Source organism: Lathyrus oleraceus, chromosome 1, assembly GCF_024323335.1.
Source record: "Lathyrus oleraceus cultivar Zhongwan6 chromosome 1, CAAS_Psat_ZW6_1.0, whole genome shotgun sequence".
NCBI lineage: Eukaryota > Viridiplantae > Streptophyta > Magnoliopsida > Fabales > Fabaceae > Lathyrus > Lathyrus oleraceus.
This window is the reverse complement of record NC_066579.1, coordinates 452,572,381-452,583,153: the sequence shown is the minus strand read 5'-3', so window position 1 is coordinate 452,583,153 and position 10,773 is coordinate 452,572,381. Positions and strand designations below refer to the sequence as shown.

At 34.9% G+C, this 10,773-nt stretch overlaps 1 protein-coding gene across 1 annotated transcript; it reads left to right on the top strand.

Moving 5' to 3' along the window:
- The first annotated feature begins 571 nt into the window (after positions 1–571).
- On the top strand, positions 572–1,245 carry LOC127083592 (basic form of pathogenesis-related protein 1). Its single transcript, XM_051023907.1, has one exon. The coding sequence runs from the start codon at positions 654–656 to the stop codon at positions 1,140–1,142; it is 489 nt and encodes a 162-aa protein (XP_050879864.1). The 5' UTR covers positions 572–653; the 3' UTR covers positions 1,143–1,245.
- The last annotated feature ends 9,528 nt before the right edge of the window (positions 1,246–10,773 follow it).

Below are 10,773 nucleotides of genomic sequence, written 5' to 3'. Positions count from 1 at the left end.
CCACTAATCCATCACACAACTCTAGTGTTTCACTAGATTAATGGTATCAACTCTAATGTTGTGATATATGAGCTTATTTGTTAGGGTTAGTGGACTATCTTTTGGTTCCTTGGAGGCTTAAAAGAAAATAAAATTCTTGCACGGATCTTTATAGTAACTCTAACATCATGATCAATCATACATATTGGAAAGAAAACACGCGTATTGTTTGTTTTGCAAATATACATAAATTCTACCATTTTTTTTATTCTATCTCTATTGAAATTCAAAATGATTTTGTAAAGAATAAGTTAAACATATATATATTTTTTTAGATTTTTCTTTTTTGATGGAGTTAACTTAGTCTTTTTTTATATCATCTTTCTCTTTTTATACAGTGGCCTTTATTAAAAAAAAATACACACATACTGTCAAATATTAAAACGGATTTAGGTGAATTCACGTAGATACATATAATGTGGTCATGCTTAGTGTTAGTGGACTTTATTTTGATTTATTAAAAATGGTAATCTAGAAAATTAAGGTGAATAATAGAGTGGAAAAGTTAAATATTAAAAATCCTTCGGTTCTTACGGCTTGATATGCTCCACACTCTTGCTATAAGTACCCCAACATACATTCCTTCACTCTTCAACAACTAAGAACAAATCAACATGAGGTCTTCATATCACATAATCTTAGCCATTTTCTTCATTTCCTCAACCTTTTGTTGCATAAATATATCCCTAGCACAAAACACCCCTCAAGACTTTCTTGAAGTACACAACCAAGCTCGAGAAGAGGTTGGTGTTGGTCCACTCCATTGGAACTATACCCTTGAAGCCTATGCACAGAACTACGCAAACAAGAGAATGAATGATTGTGAACTTGAGCACTCTATGGGACCTTTTGGTGAGAATCTTGCTGAGGGTTATGGTGAAATGGATGGTTCTGATGCAGTGAAGTTTTGGATAACTGAAAAGCCTGATTATGACTACCACTCAAACTCCTGTGTTCATGATGAATGTTTGCATTATACTCAAATTGTTTGGCGTGATTCTGTTTATCTTGGTTGTGGTAAGTCCAAATGTAAGAATGGTTGGGTTTTTGTGATTTGTAGCTATTCACCACCTGGCAATGTTGATGGACAACGACCTTATTGATTTTTCTTTCTTTTATGTTTTTTCTCAGAATAAAATAACTAGTAGCCTGCTTTGCTTGTATTGTTTCCTCTTGTTATATTTATATTATAAATAATTAGATTGAGACCTGTGTATTAAAAATCTAGATTTTAATTTTGTTTATTATAAAATGAATTAATTGAGACGATAAAATGAATAAATGAGAGAGTTTCATCAAACTATTTTTTGTAGAAATAGATCCTGGTGTAGTCATATTACCTATTTTTGTAGGTGATTTGGAAGTTAGAAATATACACATAGATTTAGATGCTTGTGTGAACTTGACTATAGTCACAGTAGTTCAAAGAATTGGTGACCTCAAAAAGAAAACAACCATGAAAATATTGCAAATGATTGACAAGACATCAAGGAAGCTTGTTGGAATAATCAAAGACGTTATGATAAACCATAAAAAAATATCCATTTTCTATGGAATTCATGGTTCTGCATATCGAGGAAGATCCGAAAACACCTCTCATTGTGCATTCAATTTCAAACCTCCTCTAGCCTTCTTGGGATTGGGATTGATCATTGTAATTTGTTGAAATATAAACTAGATCTCCAAAACTACCATCATTATCGCATCGATTCAAAGATGGACACATATTTTGTTCACCATTATTATATGGAAGGAAATTATATAGCATAAAACCATGCAACCACTCCACCTGCAACACCCCAACAACATCAACAAGAACCTTTAAGTTTTGATGATTCAGATCGCAACATGCACACCTAATTCACTCAAATCGGGGATATTAGTGATGCATAATGTAGTGGTTTACTTTCCATATATGATTCCATAAGTAGATTAGAGCTGAGGATACAAGAAGCACATTCTCATTATTATCATCTACATGCACAAAAGAATTTCATCAGTGATCTTTAGTGGCCTATACATAGGCTTTTTTATTAAAGAAAGGGGGGGGGGTTTGAGGTTGATGCAAGTGGAAGTGAAGAAGGTAATGTTGAACAAGAAGAAGAAGAAGAAGAAAGTGAAAAATCAAAGGAAGAAGAATGGAAGGAAAGTTAAGAAGAAATACAAAATGATTGAAGCTAGCGAAAATATACTAGAATGCATCGCACGCTCGAACATACAACAGAGTCTCCATCGAACTTTATTTATTCCTGAAGGAAAGAGAAAACATCGATAAAACTCAGAGGAAAGAGATATGATGGGTAAGGAAGTCAGTTATGCAAGGGGAATGTATTATCACCCCTAACATCAATGATACTCCATGGGAACCGTTTTGATTGTTCATTCTCGAATGGGTGTGATATCTAAAGATTACTCGCAAAAGAATAAATGGAAAAGAAAATAAGTAAATATAGTGATCGGTGAAGATTGGGGCTCTCATGCCTATGTATCCTCATAGTGCAATGAGGAATTCAGAGCTCCGTAGTTCATAGAACTAGTGGTGGGAGGTGAAAAGAAGTTGTGATAACAAGTATGGTCTAAACCAAAGGGTGATATGATTTGAACTCCAACAAGGGGTGAGATATGAACCCAAGAGTAAAACTGATATGAACCAACAAGTGATGGGCCTACGACATGGTATCACTGTATTGGAATAACCGAAAATAAAGGAATTAAGTGTTTGGTTTTACAACACAAACATCTCTTGGTTCACATGGAGATACAAGATGGAGCTCAAAGAGGTGATGTATTTGACTCAAAGATAACATGTATATCACATGAAATGAATGCAGGTAGAATATGATTGCATCATGGAGATGAATGGAATGAATGACCAAGGTCTCAGAAACGAAGGGTTTGGTAACAAGTGACTGGAGAGGTATAATTTGAAACCAAAATAAATGGTGTATTGGAATCCATAGGAGGAATGAAATTTGTACCATAGAGGGAAACATGCAAATTAACCCAAAAAAGAAGGAATAAGATGTTTGGTTTGGCAGCACAAACAACTCTTGGTACAAACACAAACTTTTCGTTAGGCGTCCTAAAAAAGTTTATAGGGATATCCAAAGGAGGTATTTTTGACTTTAAAGAAACAGTATATCACTGGGGTGAACGGTTATGATTGAAGGTAGATAATGGATCGTGAAATATATGAGTGGTGCCCTAAGGCGGGAGGAATAATTAGGATTATGCTCACCAATGATTCACATCCCCGTGCACGTATTCTCACTATGCAATGAGAAAATCAGAGCATTCGTAGTCCGTGGAACCACAAAAACAAAGGAAAGATAAGGAAGTGTTTTCCTAAGCAACTAGGACTAACACGACAAATAACTTCAAGGGTCTGATTAAAGTGATGAATAGTGTAACTTGTACCAACATAATGGTAACACGGGAACCCATAAAGTTAAATGACTTTGAACCAAAGGGTAAAGGCATATTGGCCGGAAAAGAAGGGATAAAATGTTTGGTTTGACAACACAAACAACTTTTAGTTCACAAGGTTTTGGCCAAAAAGGAGGAATAAAATGTTTGGTTTGACAACACAAACATCTTGGTTCACAAGGCGGACTTTGATTAGGTCATCCTAAAAGGATGTATATGGGGTCCCATTAAAAATAAAACTAGAATTAGAAGAATCCATGGTTACAAGGAATGATGAAGTAGGAGGAATGAAAATATGTGAAAGCTTTAAGCAAAATTCTGAATCACTTCTAGTAGTGTTCTCAGTAAGAAGGAATGAAAGCCTTTATAGGAAAAAGTGACCGAAAGTTTGAGAGCCAAAGGGTTGCAAAAACTTCAAAATATTCAATTCCCCTTATTTAAAAGCAATGACAATTGAAAGATCAATAACGACTATGAACATATACCACAAGATCGACGACTACAATTTTTCCACATAGAAAAACACGACAAACTCAAGTGCACTGAGGCACTCTATGAACTGTATCACACCCTAGTTTGTCACATCATCGCACATGTCAGGAATGTGAAACGAAGCATCTTAATGATAAAACTACATTAAATGCACTTGTTACCCCAATATTTATCAAAAAATTAATCCCAAGCAATTCAATTATACTTTACAGAGGACTGCGATCTAAAGGTCGATCAATGATGCTTAAGGCTTACCCCGACTCTTTTATGAGCATTTAACTTGACACCCCCGAATTAAATCTAGCACCCCCCATTTATAGCATTTTTACCATTATACCCCTTTGTAAAATTAAGATTTTTTTTTTAAAATTTACCTATTCATACCGGAAATTTTCAATATGTACCAAAACTTTCGACTTTTCCATTTGTTTTACCGAAAATTTCAAAATTTCCGAAAAAAAAATATGAAAAATAACAGAATTTTCAAAAAAAAATCCAATTTTTTTTTTACACTATCGGAAATTCGAAATTTCCGATAGTGTTAATTTTTTTTTAATTTTAAAATTGAATATGAACTACCAGAAATTTCATTCTAGTTGAAATTTACGATATAAAATGGAATATTTAGAATTTTCGGTAATATTTTTAAGTTCACGTAAATTTTAAAAATTTCGGTATATCGGAAATTATAAATACAGTATCGAAAATTTTGATATGCTTACCGAAAATTTCGTACGAAAATTTGTTTCAGAGGCAGGTTTGGAATTATGAAACTATGAAGGAGGGATGCCAGGTTTAATTGGGGGGGGGGGGGGCAGGAAGAATTCTCCTCCTTTACTGCCCTACAAAATCTTGGGGGCAACTATTAAGGACCGATCAAGAGTCCAATCGATCAAGACTCAATCCAACCAAGATCACTCTAATCGACTCGAATATAAAAACAATTCACATGTGTTGAGAAAGTACACAATCTTTGATATCCAATTTCACTTTAGTCATCTTAAATCTTGAACTGATTTGGACATTAGTGTGTTAACCATGCATGTCTACCCCACGCCGATGTAAAGAAGATCAGAGCCACTGTCTAAATCAAAAGATGTTAACCTATCATAATTTCTAGTTCCTTCGTGAAACAAAAACATCTATTTCTGGTTCCTAAACGGACAAGAAGCAAAACTCAAAGTAAGATTGAGAATATAATAAACATCAGAAAGTGACATATTAGTTGTAGAGACATAATCAATGTCTGTTGATGGTATATGTGTACCATTAGTAGTCATTACTAACATAAATGAAGAATGATTTAAAGACATACATGATTTATCATCATATGACATATGTCGTGATGCTCAAGAATTAAATATCCATGTGGAGGAAAACATACCTAATAGACTAGAAGAATTCAAACCTTTAATAGAGGAGGCAAATATGACATGTGGCTAAGTGGCAAGAATATTTTGAATTCGCTATGCAATATCAAATATTTGAGAAGTGATCTCAAAGGGATATACATAAATAGAACTAAAATCAATGGTAGTATGAGCAACAACTGTAACATTTGATGATGGACTTTTAAGATTCTTCTTATTTGTTTTCAATAATTTAGGACACTGAGATTTCCAATGCCATTTCTCCTTGCAAAAAGCACATTCATCATTACCAAGTTCAATTCTACCTTGATATTTTACTTTGTGAATAGGAGCAGCAAAAACAGATGCATGATTGTAAAGAATTTTTTTATTTCAATAACTCATTAACAACCAAATTAACATTGGAATGAGGATTAGAATGTAGAATACTTCCTAGAAGACTCTCAAAATTATCCTGAAGGGCCACAAAAAATTGAACGAGGCATTATTTTTTTTCTTTACTCGATGTATGCTTTGATAATTTTTAATTTCACTGATTATGTAAGAGCCAATTGATCTCGTGAATCAGTCATGGTCGAATAAAATTCTTGAATGATCATATTATTGTGTGTAAGAGCCATAATGTCATTCAACAACTGATACCATTTTATAAAATTAGGGTGATTACACATATACTTCAAATGATCCCAAACCTCCTTAGCAATATCATATTTTGATAGTTGTACATCTATTAAATGAGAAAGATAATTTTTAATCAAATTAAGAATCTTCAAATTACTAACATTCCATGTTTCCAATATTTTCCACATATATTGCATCATCTTTTCTATCCATGAATTAAATAGAAGTTCCATCATCATGACTCGACATCCTTTTTCCTTTCATTTTTTTTCATTACATAACTCTAATAATCATAATTTTGTCAAATGAATTGAATACTAACCGATCAAAGAGAATCATCATTTTCACTAACCATTACTACTTTTCTAAAAATTTAAAGCTCAAACAAATTCAAATATAAACCACAAAAGAAATTCAATCAATTACTTTTATGAAGAAAAATCATAGACATGAAATTGACGAGACTAATCAATTGAACGAGTAAGAAAATAAACACTAACGACAAAGTCAAATGAATTTTTTTATTATTGCAAATATCTCATTGAAATAATCAAACTCTTTGATACCATATTAACAAAAGAGATCATATTTTAAATTTTGTATTAAAATAAAATCGAGTATAAAAATATTAGATAATAAAAAAAAAAACTATCTTTATTATTATATAATAAATCTATAATAATGTAAATAATATTATTTAGCATAAACACGATAGATATATAGTTGTAATTGTAGTTGCAACAAAATAATGTAAAATCCTTGAAATTAATTTATAGAGAACTAAAATTCATTTTAAAAAATTGACTTCCTTAACCATATATATTTCTCTAGACAAAATAATTAAAAGAGTTGAATATGCAAGATTTGTGCCATCTGTGTGCCACCATTATGTTGATTTTGTACTAGTTTAGTAGTGCGGTTTTTTACCGAGATAACCCAGTTTTTCGAATTTTTTTCCAAAATACCCCAGTTTTCAGCAAAATTCCCAAACTACCCCACTTTTAGGAGGAGGATCCAATTGAATTGGCGACTCCTCTTAAAAATTGTAAGGAGGCGCCAATTCAATTGGCAACTCCCTTAAAAAGCCTCAAATGACAAAACCTCCAACATGAAAGTTGTATATATTTTCAAGACAATGAATTTGGACATAAATTTTGAATCATTTGGATTTTTTATGAGAAATGTATGGGCAGTTGAAGTTGGACCTCTGTTTTTTTTAACTGTTATCTGACCTACAATGTTTTGTATTATTGCATGTGTTTCTTTTAGAATTTTGAAATCTTGTCCAACATAACAATTGAAGTAGACATCTCAAATTTTCCAATGCACTTGGTCCCACCTCAAAATAATTAAAAATGAGTGTGTTAGGTCCTTGCGAAGTTGACCTAAAATTAGGGTTTCTGTCAAAACATGTGTATGTGAATTTTGCCAAAAGGGACCAACTTCAAGCCCTTCTGTTTGAATGATAAAAGCCTCAAATGACAAAACCTTCAACATAAAAGTTGTAGATCTTTTCAATACAATGAATTTGGACTAAAAGTTTGCATCATTTGCATTTTTTTTAGAAAGGTATGGGCACCTGAACTTGGACTCTTTGACATTTCAATTGTTATGTGGCCTATAATGTTTTGTATTATCATATGTGTTTATTTTAGAATTATGAAATTGTGTCCAACATAAAAAATTTAGTAGACATCTCAAACTTTCCAATGCACTTTGTCCCACCTCAACATCATAAAAAATGAGTGAGTTAGGTTGTTGGGTAGTTGACCCAAAATTAGGGTTTCAGTCAAAACATGTGTATGTGAATTTTGCCAAAATGGAGTTTAGACAAAGAAACCTAATGTTTGGAGTTTACACAAAGATAAATTTGATATAATACGACTTGATATTAATAAAATTTGGAGTTTACACAAAGAGTCCTAATGGTGATGACCGGGATCACCTAACCGACCTCCGGTCCCACATCATCTCAGAACTGTCTTGCATGACTGACACATCATCTCAGAACTGTCTTACATGTCCGACACGTGGCTGTCTTGTCTCCTGCATGCTGAAGAGTCACTTCTTGATAGCTTGCAAACTTGACACATCAACTCGCACTATCTTGCATGACTGACACATCATCTCTGGATTGTCTTACATGTCCGACACGTGGCTGTCTTGTCTCCTGCATGCTGATGACTAACTTCTTGATAGCTTGCATGGTTGACACATCAACTCATACTGTCTGACATGACTGACACATCATCTCAGAACTAGCTTGGATGCTTCACACGTCATCTCAGAGTAGCTTGAATGTCCGACACATCATCTCAGAACTAGCTAGCATGTGACACACTAATACCATCTATTTAAGTGTCTTACTATCAACATCCAAGACACTTCACTCACATTCATCTGCAGTATTTTCTTAGTTTTCATCTCCACAATGTCATCTTCATCATTATACAGTGTCAACGTTCACTGCAATGGTGAAACTTTTGAGTCTGAACTTCATGGCTTTTGTTTTCGAAACACTGATACCATTACAATCACGACCAAGAGAAATGCAACCTTTTTGCATTTGAAAAAAAGAATACAATCCTTTATAGGATCAGGAATTGTGTCAAAGATAACATATCAAAATCCAATATTTTTTGAGAATGGTCAATGCAAGTTGTTCCCCCTTAAGGTACGAGACGATGAAGATGTTGAATACATGTTTGTTAGTCATGAACATTCAGGCAACAATTGTATCGAGTTATACATTACTCTACAACCATGTATACCATCCCAACAGTCTCAACTAACCGATCAGGATGAAGCTGGTGAAGATGATGGAGATGATGCACAATGGTCAGATGAACTCAACCCAAAAGCAGAAGTAGAAGTCGACGATGTTGATGAAGAAGAAGAGGAGACCGAGATACAGGTTGATCACATGCTGAATAACGACGATGAAGATGATGATCAACCACCACCAATACCTCCTAGTCATGTCTACAATCCGCCTCAACATATGACAAATATGGATCTTCACGACGATGAAACATCCGACAGTGTCTTCTATAATCCGTATCCGAGACCAGTAGGCGAATTAAAGGTGGGAGACATGTTTCGTACCAAAGAAGAATGTGTTTTGGCAATCAAAAAATTCCACATGAACAACTTTGCTGACTTTACAGTGAAACGCACTGATTCTAGAAGGTATGTTATCGAATGTCGTAACATGCTTTGTAAGTTTCATTTGGCTGCGTCTTACAAGAAGAAAAATGACTCCTGGGAGATCGCTTCAATAGACCCACCGCACAGTTGTGTTGCAACTAACATTGAACAAGATCACCGTAAACTGAGCACAACTTTGATATGTCAAGACATTCTGCCATTGGTAAATAAAGACCCATCAGTGTAGGTGAGTATAATTATATCCCATATCCGAACAACATATAATTATACTCCATCTTACAAGAAAGCATGAATTGCAAGGACAAAGGCTGTTGAACAGGTTTTCGGCAACTGGGAGGATTTATTCAAGGAATTGCCACAGTTTTTATGGGCACTAAAAACATATGTCCCATGAACTGTGGCAATTATGGAGACAGTGCCAACAATGATGCCAGACGGAACCTGTGCTACAGGTAATAGAATATTTCACCGTCTCTTTTGGGCATTTGACCCGTGCATCAAAGGTTTCGCTTTCTGCAAACCTATCTTGCAAATTGATGGCACTTGGTTATACGGAAAATACAAGGGTACTTTTCTCATGGCGGTTGCACAAGACGGTAACAACAATGTCTTTCCCATTGACTTTGCTCTTGTTGAAGGTGAAACGGATGGTGGATGAGGTTTCTTTCTTCGACATCTCAGAACGCATGTGGCTCCACAAGCCAATCTATGTTTGATTTCTGATAGACATGTTGCCATTGAGAGTGCCTACAACAACCATGACAACGGATGGCATGATCCTCCTTCTACACATGTCTACTATATCAGACACATTGCACAAAACTTCATGCGTGCTATAAAAGATAAGAATCTTCGCAAGAAGGTGGTGAATGCTGGGTATGATTTAACTCAACCGTCATTTCAATATTATCGAGATGAAATTAGACTGTCTAATGAAGACGCAGGGAGATGGATAAATAACATACCAGTAGAGCAGTGGACAAGGGCATTTGACGGTGGTTGTCGATGGGGCCACATGACAACAAACATTGTGGAATGCATGAACGGGGTTTTCAAAGGAATTCGAAATCTGCCGATAACCGCCTTGGTAAGATCAACCTATTATAGGTTGGCTTCTATGTTCGCAACCAGAGGTGAAAGATGGAGTGCAGTGTTAATGTCCGGACAAGTATTCAGTGAGTGTTGCATGAAGGTCATGAAAGAGGAGAGCATCAAAGCTACGACACACGCTGTAACAGTCTTTGACCGTCATAGACAAAATTTCAGTGTCCAGGAAACAATGGGCAACAACGAGGGGAGACCAAATTTAGCCTACGCTGTTAGACTACACAGAAGTTGGTGCGATTGTGGAAAATTCCAGGCCTTCCGCATACCTTGCTCCCATGTCATTGCAACATGCGCTTATACTCGTTAAGACGCTTACAACCATTTATCTGATGTGTACAAGGCCAACACCATCATGAATGTATATAGTCGGAGCTTCTCAGTACTACCAATAGAGGATTACTGGCCTCCATACGAAGGAGATATTGTTTGACACAATGAAGAGATGCGTAGAAAGAAGAAAGGAAAGCCAAACAACACACGTATCAGAACAAAGATGGATTCCACAGATAAAATGATAAGATTATGTAGTATCTGTCGTCAACCAGGACAC